The 22,281-nt window shown below is 36.5% G+C and overlaps 2 protein-coding genes across 3 annotated transcripts in view; one reads left to right on the top strand and one right to left on the bottom strand.

Moving 5' to 3' along the window:
- RSL24D1 (ribosomal L24 domain containing 1) overlaps positions 1–22,281 on the top strand; it is a 293,765-nt gene that overhangs the window by 177,081 nt on the left and 94,403 nt on the right. The gene's annotated exons all lie outside the window — the stretch shown is intronic.
- UNC13C (unc-13 homolog C) overlaps positions 1–22,281 on the bottom strand; it is a 120,507-nt gene that overhangs the window by 50,470 nt on the left and 47,756 nt on the right. For both annotated transcript variants that reach the window (XM_088520613.1, XM_088520606.1), the window contains exons 12-17: positions 20,534–20,684; positions 17,239–17,307; positions 15,788–15,877; positions 14,641–14,769; positions 8,421–8,554; positions 1,475–1,560 (exon numbers count right to left, since the gene is read on the bottom strand). In XM_088520613.1, the coding sequence (XP_088376739.1) occupies positions 1,475–1,560; positions 8,421–8,554; positions 14,641–14,769; positions 15,788–15,877; positions 17,239–17,307; positions 20,534–20,684 (659 nt within the window). The remainder of the gene's footprint in view (positions 1–1,474; positions 1,561–8,420; positions 8,555–14,640; positions 14,770–15,787; positions 15,878–17,238; positions 17,308–20,533; positions 20,685–22,281) is intronic.

The following is a 22,281-nucleotide window of genomic DNA, read 5'->3' as shown; positions in this document are numbered from 1 at the left end:
TCATACAGTTATTGCAGCATTTAAGGGAATCAACAAAATCAGAAAGTAATCACAGAAAATAACACTGACAGAACTGATTTTACATTGTTAGGCTTTCAGAAATCTTTAATATGCACAAAAATTGCAAAATATATAGAGAATGAAGTGATGCATTGAATAGCAGCCTTTCTCACACAGGGGTGACTGGATCAGTGCTTTGGGATGCCCCTTACTTCTTCACCCATGAAGTTAGTTGCCCCAGCAGCAGCCACCTACCCTTTCACATGCAAGGACCCTCCCTTGCTATCTGTACACACTTGTGACCACTGTACTTCTCTGCTCCAGCAAGAGACCACTACTACAGAGACCATGCTTCCCTCTCCCTTGTCCATCTCACGGCAGCAGCCTCCAATCTCGCTCTATCACAAGAAGGCTGGACTATCTGTGCAAGAGCATAAAGAAGGGGAAGGCAGACACGAGGGCGCAACACTGCATGGCTCTAGTCTACTGGCTCCTGATGCAAGGGGCCAAAGAGCACTGCTGAGATGCAGCTCTCCTCTCACCAGCAGCAATCAGCTGTGGAGATGATGCAGGAGGATTTGCCTGCTCAGAGGCCCTGGCCTGAACAACCGATCTCACTGCTGTCAGGAAAAAGAGAGGCAAAGCAGAGCATGAATTGATTGTTCTTCTCCTGGGATTCTCTTAGTGAACAGAGTTAGGACATACTCCCTGGATTTATGCTGATGGTAGTAATGGCTGGATATATCAGGGAACGCAAGGAAGAAAGAGAAATCTAGGATCTAGGTCAAGCTGATTTCATTGTTTATCATGTCAATGATCCATTTGCAAATGATGTGGGATTACTACATGTTTTCTTGATCAAAATAAAAGGAAACACCTTGACACCACAAAAGGTAACACAATGCTGCTGCTTGAGGAGATCAACACTAAGTTGAATCAGCCAAAGGTTACAGTAACAGCCCTGGAACTATACATAGGAACAGATCACATCCTATGTTCATAACTTGGAAAGAAGGTCGGCAGAATACAGTGCATTTTAATGAAGAACTCCATGAAAACACGTCAGATTCAGATTGAATGTGACACTATTTAAGGTGTTGCTTCTAATCCCACAGAATTCAAAGGGAAAATCCTTATTGCCATTAATCACTGCAGCATCTAACTAACAGTCACTGTAGGATGACTATGAGAAAGAATCTAATGATTTAAGGCACAGTGAAGCTGGAGAGAGAAACAGTATGCTTCTCTGTATTTTATTACCAGATTTACTGGGTTTGCCTGTAAAGAAACAAATAATCTGAAGTTGTAGAAGAAGAATTTATATATAGTTATTATATTTTACAGCTAATCTTGACTTTCTTTACCCACTTTTTAATACAAGGGAACCATTTCACTACTGATTCCTGGAATGACCTGGGATTTTTAAGGTCTCTCCTGTGGTGAGCTAATATAATTAACAGTTAGTATTAATTACCTTCCAGAGCATACTTCATATCCTGGGCAAACAGAGTCCACATGATTTCAGCACTGATTTTTCCCATGTTCAGCTCTTGTGGGAACCTGCAATCAATCACATTTCGTAAGTGCACCTGCTGCTATAAATTATGTTAACAGATGCATATTAGAAAGGCAAATATTTTCACAAAATAATTATTCCCCACAAAATACCTTTTGTATGAACTTTGCTGTATTTTCCGTTTCATAAAATTACACGAACTGGCCAACTGACAGATAAAAACTTGCTTTAGGCTAATGTTAGGAGCTTGGCTAAGCAGTTAGACGTGTACTGCATCATTTCCAGGTGGGGGACTTCCACTAATAGTTTTAAGTTTTCAGAGCACAGAAGAGGAAAGCAGATGACGCAGCGCAACAGAAGGAAGTATTGCACAGAACCCCTAAAACAACTGTATTACAATGACGCAGTGAGACCTATATGAACTAGCATTTCATCAAAAATATATAAAATCATCAAAACAAAATCATGAAGAAAAACACACAGAATTGTGAGTCTTTCAGCTTGAGTCCACTGCACCACTTTACAGCAGCGGATAATTTGATCCGGAGTATTTTCATCTCTTACTGAAAATTTAATAAAAGTCAGTAAATATGCTGTGATAATTCTAACAAAAAAGTAGGAAGTTTTAAAGATCTCCTTAATAAAGAAAGAATTATTCAATATCAGATTTTGTCTGTTTGTAATGGCCACAATGCAAGACTGAATTTGATAAAAGGAAAAGCATCTGTTTGACTAGAGGTACATGCATATATACATATTTTAACTCATGAAAACACATGTTCACACAAATTTCAATTATACTTTTACTATGTTTCTTAAACTACTGCACTACATCCCACCCAATCCCATTCCAACCACAGGTTTCAGCTAAATTTACCATTTGTTTCATGAATGCTAAATACAGTTCGATCATGTGACTTCTATAGAATCTAATCCTAATTCAGAAAGTAAATTCATTTGTTTATTGCAATTACAAGACAACAGACTTCCGAACTACCCTTTCTGCTTTCCACAAAGTAACACTGTGACTCACTTTTTGCAGTAAAAACAATATTCATATGAGAACAGTTTTAGGTGGCAGCCCTTCAGCAATCTAAGCTTCTAGCTTTCAATACCACCTTCACAGGCTTGATGATTTATTACTGCAGCTGTGCCCATCTTAGGCAGACACCCTCAATGCAATAGGTGTAATGCGATGCAAAGGGTGACAAACATTGTTTTGACATATTAGAAATAACCAATTCATATGTGATTCATGACTTTCTTTTATTCTTTCACATCAATTGTGTTGCTACAAGAAAACAAAAGTTTGTTCCACTACTCTGCTTTGCATTCCTCATCCTGTTTGTTCATGTACAACAATTTCAAATAGTACAAATATCTTGTACTGTAAAACCCATTAGCCACAAACTGCTTATTAACAGATTTTAACACTTACAAAAATAATTTATGACTAAAAAGAATTTTACCAGAATTAGAATTCCTTCTGGGTAAATATTAATTATAATAATTGAAAATGGAATTATATGGAGATATTAAAGCTACACTGTGTAGATAATCTATTTTTATATTTTTAAAATACTGTTTGTTTACAGAGATTTGGCAGTGATTATAAGAGTTTAACTGATACAGCAGTTCTGCTTGAATTATATGGAATGCAAAATCTAACCTTTTTTAATTTACAACCATTTTCTGTATTTGTTAACATTAGAAACCTGGGAATAGATGTTCCCCTTGGTTTAAATTTACATAAGTAATATTTACACATAATTGCAGTTAGCTATTCTTTCAATGAATAACGTACAAATTGTACAGGATTGACAGAACATGTAGACAAAAGATTTGCTCTGAATATTAAGGGAAGGGAAATAAAAGCTGTATCAAAAATAGCACAGAACTGTGATGGGTAAAATTATGACCAATAAAAAAAATCTATAAAGACTGTATTATAGCTACCATTTCAACAACTATGTTGTCAGTAGAGCAATAATGACTGCAATACACACACTTTCTCTAGGCATTCAGTAGAGGTTGCAATGATAATTGCTTGGATATTGTTTTTAGCTATTTTTTACAGCATCATTGAACAAATCAGGGCTGGAATGGACTTCTGAAAATCTAGCTCAAGGTAGAGAGAATTTCAAAGTCACATCAGGCTGCTCTAGGTGAATTCAGCTTAGTTCTGACCATCTCCAAATCTGAAGATGCCACAACCTGTCTGGGCAAAATGGGTTTGACCACTCTCACTGGTGTAATGTGGAATTTCTCCCACTTACCTGATCAGATTTTCCCTGCCTGCGAATTGTGCTCATGCTTTTGCTGTACATTTCCCAGAATGGTCTGGCTCTGCCTTTTGCATGTGACAATGCATTAGGAGTTTGAAGACTGGAATCAGCACTGCCCTTAGTAGTCCTTCCCTCCAGCTAACAGACCCTGCTATCTCAACCTGTCCTAGTACATCATGTGCCCCAGGCCCCTCATCACCTTGGTGGTGGCTCCTTCTCCACTGCAGGTTTCGACTCTGACGATGTTCATCTAAAACTGGGGAACCCAAATTGGTATCATCACTGCCAGTGCAGTCTCAGAGGTTCATTATCAGAAGGGAGCTAGAATTTCCTTCAATCAGCAGACTATGATCTTTCCAAGGTAACTCAGTATGTCATTATGTTAAATACAGCTCACTGCACTAGTACCTTAATTTATAAAGGCATTATGATCTCCTATCTTCTTAAGGTCCTTAATTGCTAAAACAGTACCTGTGTTTTGCACAGTACAACGCTTTGAATAACAAGGTGAAGTGTGAATAGCACACTATTCCCTACCCCTAACCAAGATTTATCCTCACAGATAGCTTATGCATGAGTAGTTCCATTTACTTTAATATGGTTCATCAAGTTTCTAAGCTTACTCATGTAATACTAATATATAATTTATTACTTGCATTACAGTAGCACTTAGAGACTTTGGATAGGTTAAAAACATTCAGGTTAGAAAAATTACTACACTACTACATTGAAACTTTAAAATATGTAGTAAGAAACAATGACTGACCTTCAAAACCGACAGTCTAAAAAGACAGGACAGGGAATGGGGAAGGGGACAAAGAAGAAGTGAGCAGCCCAAGGTCCTACCACAGTCAGCCCCAGATTCATTTTCAGCCCCCTCTTCACCTACAAGAATGGCGCTTCTACTTTTAATGTGCATAATATGTGTGTTTGTGTGTGTGCATATGAACACGGTATCTTACATATGTGTGTGTGCGTGCATATCAACACACTCTTTTTTATATATATAAAAATATACATTTACATGCACACTATTACATGAATATTCAATGACAATCAGAAATAAGCAAGACTATAAGATTGCAGCTAATCAATTAGCATTCATTTGATATATACCCCTATTATTCACAAACAGCTTGTCCTTCCCTTGTTCCTAGTTTTCACTTTATTAGAGGGAAATATTCAGTATTTCCTGAACCATACTTCAGTATTTCATCAAACTGAACTACTGCATTAGGAAAGACACTCAGGCCATGAATTTGTACAATAAGCAGTAATACAGCAGACTACACAAATGAACATGACTGAGATTTTAACACATCTGTTACTCTTCAGCACTATTCTGCTCGGAAAATATTTCTTCTAATAATATGTACATGTAATATTTTTAATGAATCAAATTTGCTCCTAAGTATCAAGAGCAGCAGTACTGTTCTTTTCAACTGCAATTTATCTTTTTTTAAAACTAATGAAAGTGACCTGCATATAAAACAGGCATATTCAGAGACTACTGAAGAGAATCTTATGTTCACATGACAAAGGTTCACAATAGTTACTACTGACTTACCTGCATTTGGTGCCACAACTGAAAACCAATTCTGACATATAAGAAATACGTATACAACACAAAAATTAGTCAAAATGTAAAAAACTAATGAAGAAAAGCCCCCAAACTCCTAAACCCCACAATGTTTTGAAAATTTACAGTCAAATTCCTTAGACCCATGTGGTCAAACTTGTGGAGAAGTTGTCTGGCTCTCCAATCAAATACAGAGCAACCGACGATACATTCTGCTGAGCTGATTCACCTTTTCTTAGCCTGATGATAGAGTAGTTTCACCAAAAGATGAATGAGTGCAACAAGAAATCATCACTGAAGGAATAAAATTATTTTTCAATTCCAAAAGCAAGTAGCAGACAGCTCAAAATTCCTTAGGATGATTTTCTGCTATACACAGGACAATAATAACTGTTAAACCTAGGGCTTGGATTAAACACTTCAGCAAACTCAAGAAAAAGATCAAGTCTCTTTTTATTGAAAAAAAAAAAAGAGTTGGATTGCACAAGGTACTTGTCAAATACTTAATCAGAGCTAAGATGAATAGTCTAAGATTTGTTGGTGGAAAAACCAAGATAGAGATATTTCCAACTTACATGAGCTGGACACTGAAAAGCCTGACGGATTTATAAGAAGGACTGTCATGGGAATGGAAGAGAGAGTTTACTGGCTGTCACAGCTCAGTGCTATGGCTGATCTGGTTGTTCTGAACAAGAGGTCTGTTTCTGCCGTAAGGAATCAAACATCTATGTACATGCTTATGTAAATAAATGAATGCTGAGCCATATCATGTTTTTCTTATTCTATCCATTCCCCTGGATTTTAGTTCTAGAAAATAGAAAGAAAAACTCCACTTCTTTTGCCTAGGCTCTATCTTATTTGTATTCCAGGAATGCAATTACTAGAATAAATCCCAACTCCTCTCTCAAACCATCTCTTTGAAAGAAAACCAAAGACAGCACTTAAGATAACTAATCTTTTATTCTCTACGTAGTGGGAGAAGATATATCAGAATGAACACAAGAGCCATGTTTATCAGGAAGGCAGCATGCATACTAGAATTTCTTAATCAAGCTGGAGAAAGAGCAGTTGGCACCATTCAAATAAGGACTACTTTATAGTCCTTACAGAGGCCAGCTCTGGTTTGAGGCAATCTGCTCTAAAAAGATGATGGTAGCCAAGATCTGCTCTCCTAAGTAGAGGAGCTGTAATTCTGGGAGTTATTTAAGCAGCAAAGAGCAGAGGTAGCCACCTTACAGTCTCCTGTATTATGAAATTCCAAATCTAACAGTCATTATAAAACCTAGCTAAACCCAGATCACCACGGTAACTAAGTGCAATTATCTTGGGCTCACATGTGATCCTTGTGCACATTGTTAATTCTGGGATCTAAGAACTATGCATAGCAGAAAAATTCTTTTTCTTCAAGGTACAGGAACGCACACTAACATTTGGGCTTTCTGTAATTGTAGAGTCAATCTTCTCTCTTTCCCTGTGCCTAAGCAGTTAGTAAAATGTTTTTCCATCATTTGTACACTTTAATGTAGTGTTTATGGAGCACTGAACACCTATTTCTAAGACGTTTCTGAAGTTCCTTTCCAAAATTCATATTGGATTCCTTATCTACAGCAATCAGAGATTTGTGGATATTACGCAAGTGGTATTATTACTATTGTTGCAGTGTTGTTACCTATGAGCATCTAAAAAGGCTTACCACACAACAGAAAAATAAAAAAACATATGCTGAATATAAAGGATAACAACAACAGTAGTCACCTTGTTAAAGGGAAGTGGATTTCTATATTATTTGTACTTTATCACCTGCTAAGTAATTGATTCGACAAAGAATTTCAAAAGTTGATCCCTAAGAAACAACACGTCAATGCAACATGCTTCATATGAGGTTTATTCTAATCCTTATGAAAGCCAGACATTTTGACGTTTTTCAGAGAAGCAAGAGGACAACCAGGAGAGCACTCTGTGAGTCATTTTGTTTCCTCTTGTTACAATTACTTCTGTCTCACAGGACATAATTTTCCCAATTTCTCTGTCACTCTTAGAGCAATACTGTAAAATCTGAGCTTATCCAAAACACTACTGTCAAAATCATCGTTTTCACTTGCATGACAGTGTCTAATCCTCAACTTGCAAGTCAACCATACAATGCTATTTGGTAGAACTTCTTAATAAAAAGAATACGAATGGGTTTTCATAGGAAATTAACTCTTCTGCTTCTGGTACATGATCATCTCTGCATCTCCACAAACAGGAAAATTGCATATAAAAGGGGACCACTTACAAATTTCTTTCCTCTATTGATTTTAATCAAGCAGGAATGTAATGAAACTGTTTACACCACCTAACGCTAACAAAGAACTATGTATAAATATACTGATCAATAGAACGAAATTGAACCAGCTCAGAAGAAAGCAAGAAGAATCAATATATGAAGCAGAACGTAAATAAGAAAAAAGCACTTATTCTAAATTGTACTGCACATCTCTGGTCCAGCCCTAGGCAAAGGAAGACGTTCCTATCCCAGCAATTAACGAAGTTTCTTTGCAGCTGGGCTGTCGAACACGCACACAGAGTGTTTGGAGCGTCTCAGCACCCCGAACACCGCGCGCCCGTTCGCAGACTGGCTCCTGTGCCCCTTGGGGGCTGCTCAGGCTCGGCCCGGGGGCTACAGAGGGCTTGCTCCTGCTCTGTAAATTCTGCTGTATGTGTGCACTACCTGTTGGGCATATTAATACTATACATTAATACCATAATGTTTTTCTCTGCCTTCCCATCTCTCTATACATTTATTTCTCTTGCGTAATACCTTGCTAGGCAACCTTCTGGGACAGCCATATAACATGTATCTTTACTGTTCCAAACCAACATGCTCCATGATTAGAGCTCTATGTCCTTATCACACGATGGCACTTCTGCAGTCTGTATTTAAAAAAATAGAGTACATTTAAAGCAAAATTACTGTCTCTGGTGTATTTTTTATCCTTGCTTTAACAAATCCGCAATTCTTTTTTTTTTTTTTTTTTTTTTTTAAGTAATTACTTACTGATTCAAGACAGGTGTATACGCTGTTTTTTCTTCATCAATGATGGTGACCATTAGAGTAATAAGCTGTGCCCAAAAATCCAAATTCTTCGTTGTCGGTCCCTGTTCTTCTCGAGGAACTTCTTGTTTCTTACCCTGTTAAAAAATAATATAATATATTTTAGGTTAAATAAACCATAGAAAATATTTTCATTATGTCACTTCCATCTATGGATTATTAACTAGTTGGAAAGAGTAAGGCCTTAAGAGTTTTCAGAAATTTTGCACAAAAACTGTCTCAAGTCAATCCAACTCAGAGTGAATGTATGACAGTCCACTTTGGAGAATATCAAAAACATAGTACAAAGACAGTGAGGTCAGCAAAGAATATATTTGACTTTTAGTCCATATCCACGCTTAAATTATATATGCACTTAAATTATTTGTTGTTTTGAGATTGAAAAGAAGTTTGGAATATAATTTGTTTTGAAGCTAAAAAAAAAAAATTAATAATAATAAATAAAAAATGCCCATAGAGAAAAAAGGGGCAAAAAGGGAGGCTGAGGAAGGTATTGCCTTGCAAGGGCAACTGTGAACAATACCGCAATTTTTATCTGATTCCTTTTGTGTTCAGGGAAATGGGATTTTGTCCAAAACTAGGTATATGTATGTCTGTATGGACACACACACACACAATTTACGTCATGCTCATGTATGTCTGCACATGCTAGGTCTCCCCTGCACAATGGACAGAGTTTTTTCCCTAGATTGGTAGCTGACTCAACTCAGAGAAAATAAGCATACCCTATTATCCTGAAAGGTTAAACATATATACCATGAACTTCTTATTTTTAAGTCCAAATATGACCACTTGAACAAGGCTGGATCTTTTGGAAGTCCTTTGTTATTCTCGTAAGTGAATTAATTACATGTCATTTTAACCTCAATTAACTTTAATATATTAACAGAATTTAGAAAAGCAGAAAGGGAAACTCAGCAACACTTAATTTAAATTGTTTTGTGGTCACTGCAGAATATTTTAGAAAACTATCATTAATCACTCTGTTGCATAGCCTAGCTGAACTACGAAAGCTACAGCTTCAATGTCTAAAGTGAGTGAAATAAAGGTTAGGCTCAGAAGAAGTGTAACAAATGGTGTGACTAATATCACAGGCAATTTACAATCACCATGCAAACAAGAGAGCTTTTCAAAACAGAAATGGATATTTGAGCATTAACATCACTCGCAAGAGCATTCCGTGGTGTGCATTATCAAAATACTTTGTTTCTATAACAAAGAAAATTTATTCCTAACATCATATTTTTCCTCACCAGCTAGTGCATGATTCATCCAACCTAACTGAAACGCAGTTGTAGAAAATAGAGTCAGTTTACATTTAGTAAGTGCAGTCTAAAACCTCTTCCATGAGCTGAATTTTCCTGCATTTTTATTTCTTTATATTTTGACATCAATACCCGATGCTGAGTGCAACTTTGGTAAAGACAACCCCATTGTCAATAGTCTGCATGGAGACCACGTCTGAGGTAAAGCTCAAGCTTTGGCCAGTTTCAGTGAACACTTTTTTTTTTTTTTTTTTTAAAAAGAGGTGTTAAAATTAGTCTTTCAATTTAAAATCCGAACAGTCGGAGAGATTTTGTACAACCTTTACAAAAAAGCCTCTAGCTAGACAGGAGGCTTTAAAAAAGTAAAAGGGCAGATCAGAAATTGGAGGGCTTTCAGAAGTCATTTGTGCGAGTAGTTCCACCACAGGAGTGACCAAACATCAGTGAAAGGAAAATGTGCAGATTTTCCACTAAAATTCAGAAAATCGTGTTTTCTATATAAAGAATGGTGGAATGGAAGGTGACTGGAAGCCAGGCCCTGATTACTGCAAGGCTACAGAGTAGTATTATATACACAAAAGCCACAGCCAATGAAATGCTACTTTTAGTGGTGCGTCTGTTTTAAATCTATAGTCAATAATTTATTTGGGAGAATGATTGGGGTATATATGATATGCACTGTATGTACAGCATTTAGACCTTTACACATTAATATGACATTTGCATATATATATACACATATACACACACATCCCTATTTATATATATACACACACTTACACAAACATACCTACACACATACGCATATACACATACATACACATATGTGTCTAAGTATGTATGTAAGCACATATAAAGAATAGAAATGGCGTCTTCTACCATCTATTTACAAGCTATTTGCAATCACTCAAAACGCATCCAAAGCGTGTGAGGAATTTTGCTGAGCCACTATCTCCTTTTATTTGTGAACAGTGCTACTGCTTAGTATCCTGAATTGTTTTCATATTTGAAAGAGAAACAAAATATCATGTATCATTTCTCTGTACCAGCAGAAAATAGGGATTAATGAGGTTACAACAGAGAGAAAACTATTGTTTAGTTCACAAACACCCTTCCTGTTAAAGGCTAAGTAATAATACCCTTTCCATCCCCCAAACCTACCAGTAGTTCTGTTGCTTTAGAAAAGAATATTCATAGACTAAAATCAGTGGGAATACAGACATCTCCAGATGGGTCTAAATCAAACACAATGAACTCCATTTTGAAATTAGTAGCATTTCTCTTAAGTACACTGGAGCGGAATTAGAATAAAATATTAAGCTATGACCTTAATATGACAAAATGAGCCATTTCCACCAGCTGCTGCACTCGGTTTCTCAATGCATCTACTTTTGGTCAAAATCGAGACAGGATATGGGAGCAGATGAATATTTTGATTGATTTGGTATGGCTGTTCTAATGCTCATCCTTGTAAGGCTTTGGATAACAAAACAAGACTATTTGTTGACTTCTTATGCCCTTCCTAACTGCAAGGTTGGAGTTGTACAACTTCTGTTACTCCTTTCTCCGATCTCTGCTGCCACTAGATTCACTGGACTTGTCATTCTGGTTTCTGACAAGCAATTTTATCTATAAGAATTAGTCTTTTATGGCAGAGGAGTCTCAGAACTGGGTTCTAAAAATCACAGAAAAAAAAAAGTACCATACTGTTCTAATACGTTTATGAAAGACTTTTTTTTATTACTCTGGCTAACACACTGCCCATCATACCCACTTCTATAACCTAAGGAGAGGTCTGGAAGTTCCCTTCTCATGTGCTAGCTCTAAAGAAAAGTTAAGAAGCTTTTCAGTGAATCTAAAGCAACATGGAAATACAGTAGAGTTCCTCATAACAAATATTACTTGGCCTGAAAAATAGGACTCCCTGAGATAGACATCTGTCACTACTGCACAACTTTATTCCTTGTTTCATATTTTTTTAATGTGCTGTGTTATAATAGTATTTCAGAGAAAAACAATCACCTGCCAAGCTTATTGCTTCAAAAGCTATGATGTTGCTGCAGAATGCTGCCATTTACCATACTTCACCCCAAGAATTAATGTCATCCATTTGGGGTGATATGTTGTGGCAAGGTATTTGCTTTCTAACTGTGACTGTCTTTATGATGGACAGGCATAAAAGATGTTGACAACAGTATTGGTTACTGCTTCATCATTATAACTGTGATATCACATAAACCAGTCTGCAGCAAGCCTGGATTCAATGGAAAACTTCCGGAGCTATAGATACCAACAGACCATTATGGCAAAGGCAAAGGCAAGTGCAAATACACTGGTAGTAGACTCTTAAAAAAAAAAAAAGAGAGAGAGAGAGAACACAGAAGACAGCTTCTGTGCAACCCTAGAGCTCATGTAAAATTGTAGAATCTAGGTAGTAATTTGAATGATCTTACTCATATCTCTCTTCAAATTAGAGTCATTAAATTAGATTCCTGAGAACTGCCTCCCACCAGCTGTGAAACAGAAATTTTCCCTATCGGTTATAAGGATTATAACTGATTATTACTTGAATATGTTTAACAATGAGTTATTTTGATTATGGTCTCTTTATGCTAATTTTAGAGTTTGCTTTCTGAAAGTTTTCTCTCTCTCTCTCTTTTTTTTTTTTTTTTAATTTGCTCGTGCTCGTAAATCCATAATTTGTAAACATTTGCTTGGTTAAGATTCCTGCATAGAAACTTATCTGCTGGAATCCTTGCTGAAAGAAGAGATGAGTAATACAGTGAAGCTGCAGTTATTTCAATTTTCCAGCTGAGTGAATACTCATGGAACTTTTTATTTTGAGATTTCACACTGTTCTACCATAAGTAAAAGGACTTGAACACAGCTGTGTAATAGATAAATAATGTAATGACATCTTGCCCATCCTTCTGGTCCAAAACTCTATTTTGGATACAGATGTCATTTTAAACTTGTTTACACTCTCTCCCAGAACAGAAAGACTATAATATCCCTTCATTTTAATCCATCTATCAAAATAAAGAGGCTAATCTATTTTTCCAATATAGAGAAAGAATAAGTGTTAAAATACAAGTAAGCCTGCACAGGTACCATAATGCTATGCCTAAGTCAGATTACCAGAATGAGCTTTGATTCATATTAAAATGCTAGCATCTGCCGTTAAACTCTGCAGACTTAGACGGTATCCAGTCTAGCAGGAGTTTGTATTATCTAACAGAAAAGGTCAAATTATTGCAAAGTATATGTTAGGAAGAAAACAGGACTGCTTGTGACAGCAAATATTGTACGCAACACTCAAGTTGCTCTTTCTACAAATTCATACTGCTGTGTAGTTTGCAAAATAACCTACTGGAGAGCATGAGCAAGTATATGAGGCACTCAAAGCACTTCTTGTTTAGTTTAGGGCGAAAGCTAGCCGGGGAAGTGAGCACTGTGTTACCTGCAGTGATGTGAGTAAAAGAGCACTGGATAAAATTAAACAACTAATCACCTCTCCCTCTACTCAGATTTAACAGCCTAATGCTCCCAAACTCAACATATTCTCAAGCAAGGACAACAACCAAAGGACAGTCTTCCTGGCCAACCCTACTTCAAAAATAATAATTTTAAAACTACAAATCTATTAACATAAAAGAAGAGGAAATGGCACCTCAGAAAAGAGAGAAAAGCAAGATGAGATTTGAGAAGCATAATGAGCAAGTAAAATGTATGTGGGGATGTGGGTAGCTCTACACATCCATCCACCCTCTCAGTCAAAGCTAATAACTTATGCTTTGTTACCTGTACCTAGTTCAGGTTGTTTCAAAAGTGTCAAAATACCCTCACCTACCATTCCTAGTCTTTCTTTACACAACCCACTCACTCTCCTCCTAACTCTTGTTCTTTTTTCTTCTGAAGAAAATAAAATAAATATAAGGTATCTCAGTACAAGTAATTCTGGGGTCCAGGTCCAAGTAATTCTGGGGTTAACACCTGTTTCTGCAGATTATTCATCAACCTAAAGAATCATGAAAAAGGAGATTAAGGAGATTAAGAGTAACAAATACAGAAATTAGCAGAGATGAAGTGCTAGATACATATAAAAATATCTCCCTGTATATGGTGTGGTGTACCTGTTAATTCTCACCACTCCATTGATTTCCAAACTCATCCTGAATCATAGAAAATGCAGTTTCATCTGCAGTGAAACTTATCCCTTTGTCACATTACTAGTGTCTGATTTTGCACAAGAGTTTGAAGAACGTGGTTGCAGGAAAAGGAAGAGACCACTGAAATACTGCCAATGATCTTCCCCTCCTGCATATGATATTTCTGAAGAACAAAACAGAATCCCCAGCTTCTGAGTTTCTGTGTTCTGACTTTCACACACCATCTATATAGTGCTGCACATGAAACTCCTTACTCCAATCCAAATGTCTGAGCAAACTCTTGGCCTCCCTTTTGCTCTGATGAGAAATAAAAACAAGCGTTGAAACTTTTTTGTTTTACAAGACAGAACTATTATCTGACCACTCAGTGACTAATCTGATGTGTTATATTGATATTTTTGTCTTTCTGTCATTCTTGAAAACTCCTCAGGTTCCAACTTCTTTCTTAGTTACCGTATTTGTTCTCACAGGTATTACACGTAGAATACAAATAGGACAGCAATCTACTGCTGGAATTTCATGCTGAAATTCATAATTTCAGTTTTTGTAGCCATCTGTGAATTTATTTACTATATGTTGCTTATTTTTACATAAAGCAAAAATAATTGGAGTGCTTTAGTATAAAGGAACACCAGGATAGTTTGTATTTACTTACTGTAAACTAACAATAATGAATGAGGAACAGCTTGCTCATGACTAAGCAATGAGCAAATTGCACATTAACCTTACCTGATCCATTAGCTGGGAGTAGAGGTCGTAGCAATTGTCAAAAATGTATTTGTAAGTTGAGTCTAAACAGGCTCTTACACAATCTTTCACCACAGTACTAGCTCGAGGTGGGCTCTGCAACTCAAGAACCTAATAATATATTTCACAAAAGCACAAAATGTTAGAATCTCAGAATTAGATGGAACACAAATAAATGCAGGTATTATAATGAATACAGTTCTCCAACGTAAGATGAAAAGTGATGAAATATAATAACGATAAAACTATTATGTTGACTTAAAGCTGTCTTAGTTTAAAGGTGATCAGAACATATGCTAAAGTTAAAGAAAGAACTTGTATCACTGAATTTTACTGGTATTAAATTGTTAATATGACGAAGGAGACACACATGCACCTTTAGGTTTTCCTCTTTAGTGAATGATTAAACCATACAATTGCATGCTTTCCTTCCTCATTTTTCAAAGCAACAACTTCAGCTTTTTACTCCAGTATATGATACATATCACCTTAATAAAACATTTTTATTCTCATTATACAGTGCATAAAACACTGCAATCACAAATGACGGTGGCAAACCTCATTCACATTTCTTTATTCCAATCCAATAATATTAATTTGTACTAACCATACACTCTAAAAATACTTCAAATCTTGACCACCTTGATATCGTCATTTCTAAAGCATAACATCTATCGTGTTCTATCCACATGACTAAAGCAAGTGCAGTACCCAATGTATTTTAGTAGCCCTAATGTTGTATTTTGCTGTTTGTCACATAATAGCATGAGATTACTACAAAAACATTCTATATGATACATGTTCCAACCAAAGTGATCCAATCATTTTCGCTTTTTATGTCTTGAAGTTAAATTAATTAAATAGACAACTTTCTTGTTGCATTCAGAAGTGGAAAAACCAAAAAAAGGAGAAGACATTTACTTATTTCTCAAAAACAACTTTTAACAAACTGAAAGATAGAATTTAAAACTAAATCAGGTGAACTGCATTTAGAAACTAAATTAGTAAAGGCATTCCTTAATCTCCAACTTTTGCTAGCAACAAGTAAGAATGTGAAACTGGGTATGAATTTACTGGAAAATAAGCAGCAGCGTTTTTTTTAAAAGACTGTGCAAATGAAGTACAATACCTTCATTCGAAAAAAGGTGATGCTAGTTAACAGATCTACAGTTGATTTCAGATCTTGAAGTCTTTCAGAATTGCTGGCAGGAAAATTATCCTAGTGAATGAAAAAGAAAGGAATCATGTGAAAGGGGAGATAAAGATCCTTGAACAGCTAGGGAAAAAAACCTTCAGGAAAACAGAGATGCTGCTTGGAAGCATTAAAATGATCAACTGCTGCCTCAACTCTGCTTACAAGTTAGCAGTAAGTGTCCCTTTGACATGAATGAGAGCACTTCTAAGCACCTACTCTCTGATTGCAATATGAATGATTTAAATACTGTGTAATGGAATAAAAATACTGCAAAAATCCCGCAGAAATGATGCAAAAGGAAATCATCTGTGGATTCCCCATAGCACATAAATCGCTTGTAGGCACAGATTCAGTAGTAAGCTTAGCAAAGAGTTCATATACAAATTTTTTTGCTATTTTTTCTAGGTCAGCAAGAAGACTGATAGGAAGTGATGGTTCAAAAAAAAAAAAAAAAAAAAAAAAAAAAAGGCAGCCAAATATCATCACGCTCCAAAAAAGCTGGATAACATCCTTTAAAATTTGAAGAATCTAGAAACATGAAGACTTTGGTCTTAAAAGTGCACTTTTGGTCTGAAAAAGTGTCCTTTTTACTACCTTAGAGGCCTTTGGGTTCTTTTAAACATTCCTTCCCTCTTTCAGCTTTAGACAGCATGTCAGGTGAATAGATAAATCCCTGTACTGGAGGCTGCCAAGCCTAGAAGCTGAAAGAGGACCCTAACTACTGGAGCCTCGACTTATGAATACCCCTGCAGATCATACGGAATTTTCATACGAAGAGCCAAGCAAAAATGATACTGACAGGCAACTGACAGGTATTCAGTGCACGCTTCTTCCCAGAAAAGCTGGTTTTGGAGCATATCTGAGTGAAAAGAACCTCTGTAAGACAGAAATGAAACTAAAATTCCTAGAACTGAACACTGAAAAAACTCTCTCAAAATTTCTAGGATCACAGCATGGAGGCCTCAGCAAAGGTGCCATCCTCTCTAAATGCAGCAGGAACTGTGATTTGCAGTATATAAATCAGTGAAGGTAATTCCCACACGAATTAATCAAACTTTGGATTAATTAAATCGAAGTCCTTCTATTCCTTTTCTTGACTGTCTGGCCATCCTTTTGCTTGTTTTTAGCTGTTAGCCTTTGGAAAGAAAAGGCTGATTGGTCCAAAATGGAAAATTATTGCTACTAAAATGCTTAGATCCTAAATCTTTCGTTCCCAAGGATTCGGGATCTCCTGTCAACACAGCCCAATATTTTCAGCTTCTATACCACAAGAGGGATTAATCTTTCAAATTCTGTTAAAAAGATAAAAACACATGGATGTTTATAAACACACACACACGCAAACAAACAAAGATCGAGATCTAGGTAGAATATTTTGGACATACCCTGTATTTAGACAAGTCAATCCTCAAAGAATTGTGCAACTGATCCAGCAGTTTTATAAATTTTTCCCTCTGTAAAAAGAAAACAAGAATGTTGCATAAAAATTGCGAAGTTTCTGTAACTGAGAGTATAACCATAGCTCATATATATATATGTATATATATATATATATGTTTTATATATATATATATTTAGAAAGCATGTAATGTCCTGCTTTCTGCTCTTAAACAACATAAAAGATATATTATTTTCTAATGCTCCTTTATAAAAGTACTGGTATGAAATATCTGTGTTTCAAAGCTGGGAAATATATTTGTTTAGCACTTCACTTTTGCTTTCTGTTCTATATTGTGATTTATTTGGCATGCAGTCAACATCGTGTAGCTGTGTACCACATCAGTGAGGTGAAAGAAACTCTCCTATATAGGATTTTCCTTTCTTAATAGCTGAAAAACACTGCCTGAAGGTTCTGACCAAAAATGTAACAATGGCATCAATTAAGTTTAAAGTCCAGCATGTTAAGCTATGTTACCATGACTTATTAAAAAAACTAGCTAGATTTTTATATTTGACTTCTAATCGCCTATGCTTAGAAAAAAAAACACCTTCTCCTGTCTTTAAGATTTAAGAAACATTGTTCTTTGGGAGTACAATTTGACACAGAAGCATGTGATTCAAAACAAAACTAGAAAAAATGGCTTTGGGAAAATGAGCTAAATAATACTATATAATTGTATCTTTCCCTTTCAAATGTGGAGATGAACTTGTTATCTTGATGAGAATATTTCGCTGTGAGACACCCAGGTGAGTTAGGCCATTCCCAAGACTAATTAATGTTTCTAAATACCAATCTTCATCTTTAAACGTACTCTGTAGTTCACTGCACAAAATGTGCAGAAATCCTTGCCAGCCTATGTGCATGGAGAAGACTGTCAGAAGTAACAAGATCTGAGCTCTCAGTATGTGTGATTTTATCCATATCATTTCTGAAATAAGGTATGAATTAAAATGAAATAAGAGTACTTTCTGCACTGGCTGTTATCCACTGTGCAACACCAACCTACACCCTAAGTTTGGCACAGTTCCCTTAAGAACTTGTGGTCATGTAATAAATCCATACCGAAACACTCAGTCACCCAAATACTCTGTTCTAGCTGCAACAGGAGGACTTGAAATTCGGATGTTCTTTTTGATGAATGGTGGTTTCTATCCACTAATAAATGTCTTTGGACTCAAAAGAGAAAAAATCTAGTATTTTGCTTGTAAGTCAATTGTTTGGGGAAGAGGAGGAGGGGAAGAAAACAAGCCCCAAATCTCTACTAGTGATGCTTACTACTGTCTTTTTATCCATCTGTTGAGCTATGAATTGGATTGGAATTTGCGTCAGAAGAAAACTGGCATTAACATCAGAGAGAGGACATAATCTCCCTCCAATCTGAGGATAAAGGAAAATAATTCTGATCGTTATCAAAATGGAAATAAAGAATAGAAAATCCAGTAAAAACATTCTGAATTTCAAAAGCTGGATCAAACCCAAATGTCTACTAGGACCTCAATGTTAAGAGTAGACTCACTTCAGCAAAGATACAGAGCTATTTCATAATAAACCATGAATTAGCTCGCAAAATTGAACCTCAGTAAATTCTGAGCAATATTCCACTATCATGGTAATACTGTAATTAAATCATAACTAGTCTAATTGCGCTTTTCATCTATAAAACCTTCCTGCTTTATAGTAAGGAGGCAGCATTACTATTTCTATTTTGAAGGAAAACTCTAGCAGCAGTGGTCCCAATTCAAAAACATGCTTTCTCCAAACTAAAACCTAGGTCTGGTCACTTTTTCATGAAGTGCTTCTAGCAGAAGAAAAATATATAGACATTTAAACTAAATATTTTTCTAAAAAAAATCCGAATGGACCTAAAATTCATGACATAAAATGGAAAACATTTTGCAAAGTTATGATATCCCTTAAATTTGAAAATATATTTGTGTTAGAACCATGTTAAGAGCATTCAGAATTCTTTATAGTGGTAAGCACTGCATCACACCATAAGAACACTCAGGATTTGACAATAATGAAAAAAAAAAACTTTGGTATTATTGTATTATTACTACACAAGGTATTACTATTACAGAAAGCAGATTTATCTCAAAGATGGTTGTGGATGAAATACGAACTAATATTTCCTGTGAATCCTGTTGCAAAAAAAAAAAAAAAAGAGGTGATCAATGAGTGGTAAGGATAGAGAAAGCTAAAAAAGTAGAGAGGAAGAGATGACGTGAGACACTCAGTTATATCAGGGACTCTCTTCCCGTCACTGGTGCAACTTCGCTGCCACTTGTGCTACCCTTTGCTACCCAGAGATCATGCAAGGTGCCTGAGGGCCATCTTTACAATTCTCCCAGTAACACGATCAGTTCCACAGTCACTGGGTCAACAGAGGATGAGCTCAAGGCCAGTCTGGGAGAGGAAAGGAAGACCTCACACTTCGTAATCTGTGCAAGGATAATGGGAAGCCTTGCAAGCAGAGGAACTGCGGGGCAAGTGGGTAATTCAGAGACTGTCACATAAGCATCACCTCTATTTTTCTGTAGATTTTCTACAGGCCTTTATCAGTCAAAGGCAGTTGGAGTACACAAGGGGCCCACCTCTTCTTTCTGAGGCGAGCTCTCAACAGGCTTGTTGCTGAATAGTGGAAGGTGCGCATGTCCACAGATGGGAAGCAGACAAAAAATAAGGACTATAACATGCTGGCCTTTTCCTCAGCATTTCTGACATATAAATGCTGGACTGGGACAAAGCATCTGTTATCTCAGCAAAAAAAAAAGGCCATTGTTATATACAAGTTATTGTCTTCAAATATTTACAGATAGACCTATTAAATTAATGTGAGTTTACTGATGACACCTTTGTAAGCCCACACAACCTAAGAAAACAAATGCAACCCTCAGGTAGTACAGTGCAGTTAGTAGTCTGCAAGCCCCATTACAATAAAAAAAAAAAAAAAAGCTGGCATATTATTATGCATGCTAGTGCCTTCTACCACATATACCCTACATACCACTAAAAAAAAAAAAAAAGTTTAAAAAGTTAGTAAAGTCTTGTTTAGTCTTTACACTGCTTGATTGAAAAGACTCAGGGAGTAAATTTTCAAAAGCTAGCAATATTCATTCAATAGCAACTCATTCTTTAAAATTACCTATTTTAAAATTGAATTTTGAATTTAATATTGCATAATATATTAGAAAAGAAAGAGTAAGACTAGTATTCTATTGAAAAGCAAATCTACTTACCCCAAAATTAGTAGCAGCAAACCGATCTGAGGCAGATACATTGGTTGTGGCTGTAGTGTGGGCATAGAACGCATTTATGTTGGCCAACAATGTACTCATAACTGCTGGCACACCAGGGCACATATATTTAGAAGACAAACAAGAAAAGTGCCTACAATTCAAACAAATTAACAGTTATTAAAGGTAGGAAAGATTCTGCACATTCTCTCACGACAGTTTCTTTTCAACTCCAGTGGTGTACATGTCAAGCATCTCATAGACAATTGTTCAAACATACATGACAAGAGTCCAGACATATTTGACATAATTGCTAGAGATGTTTTTCAGTTGAACATACCAAACTGACATTTCCTTTTATTCAGCTAATTCTGAATATAAAAATATGATTTGAATATCTTGTTATTAAACATTAATTATTAAACATAAACTTAAATTCAAACATGAGGATGTCACCATAATAGGCCACAAGAGAGCTGTACTCTGGTAGAGAAGCATTTCATCTATAATGTCAAAAGACTCAAATCAGAACTTGCTGTAGCTTGTATTTTAGGTTACTTTGTTACCAAACCAGAGACATCAAGTCACCTTTGGTTTTACCTTGGTCTGACTTTGGCCATGGCTGAAGGTATTCCACTGTGGTTCAGGTTAAGTCTGTTAAACTCTGAAATAAACTCTGAACTCTAAAGTAACATTGGAAATGTTACTTATAAAGAAAAGGACATCTACTACTGAACAGGTTTGGGGCTTTAAGAGAAGAATGGTTTTACCTTCCACTTCCTACTGAGTACGAACAGATTTATGTTCCCCCACAAGCCTATAGCCTCTGTCCAGCTCTCTGTATCTAGAACATCTGGGTCCTGTGTTGCAGTTCAAACGGCTGCAGCGACCTGGTTCAGGGACGGCACTGCGACCACCCCCAAACCACTCGGGCTATCAGCTAGTTGACACCAATGTGGTGGACGGCAAATGGCGTTTATTGATGGGTAACAAGGTGTTATATAGCTAGGTTTACAACGTCACATCCGTCTGCTTACACCATAGACTAAACACTATTGGCTATTAGGGGCCCTATCTTTCCGTACAGCACGATATCTTCCGGCCGCCGTTCCCTAACTATCTGCAACAGTCCTGGAAAGAAGCTATGGCACCGACACTCCTGCACCATGGGACTGAACTGAAAGGGGCGGGGGGTTAAAGCCACGCTTTACCTATAGAGTGCTGCATGCACACAGCATAGAAACAGGGGAAGGCATGCATTTATGCAGTGGGGTAGGCTACTGGAACAGCTTCTGAGGACTGAGGCTGTCAGTAGCAATAGGAGAAGGAGGATTAAAAGGAGGTGAGCCTTGAACACCCAGTTCCTAGGCTCTCTAACATTAGATTCTCTTTCAAGTATTTTCATGCTGGGCTTACACACCACTAAGGCTTGTTCTGATGTGGTGATGATATATATTGATGCTTAAAGCTTGTATTATGTCTCTTGAGCTCAAAGTGCTTTGCAAATGTTTCTCAGCACTCCTGGAAGGTAGATAATTAAGTGCTATTATCTCCATTTTACAAAATTGAAGGAAACTGCTCAAGTCTATACACCAAATCAATCACTTCAGCAAGGACCAGAGCTCAGCATTCTTGCTATGTGCTTATAGGATAACACTGCAGAACCTTCATTCATTGCCAGTATTTTTCAAGCATGCTTTGAAGCACCACAGAACAAATCTGACATAAATATCAGACAGCTACATACTTGT

Source organism: Tinamus guttatus, unplaced genomic scaffold (assembly GCF_059628265.1).
Source record: "Tinamus guttatus ecotype Peru unplaced genomic scaffold, ASM5962826v1 Tinamus_guttatus_pri_ptg000004l, whole genome shotgun sequence".
Lineage (NCBI taxonomy): Eukaryota > Metazoa > Chordata > Aves > Tinamiformes > Tinamidae > Tinamus > Tinamus guttatus.
The sequence above is the reverse complement of the archived record's forward strand: the minus strand, read 5'-3'. Positions and strand labels throughout refer to the sequence as shown.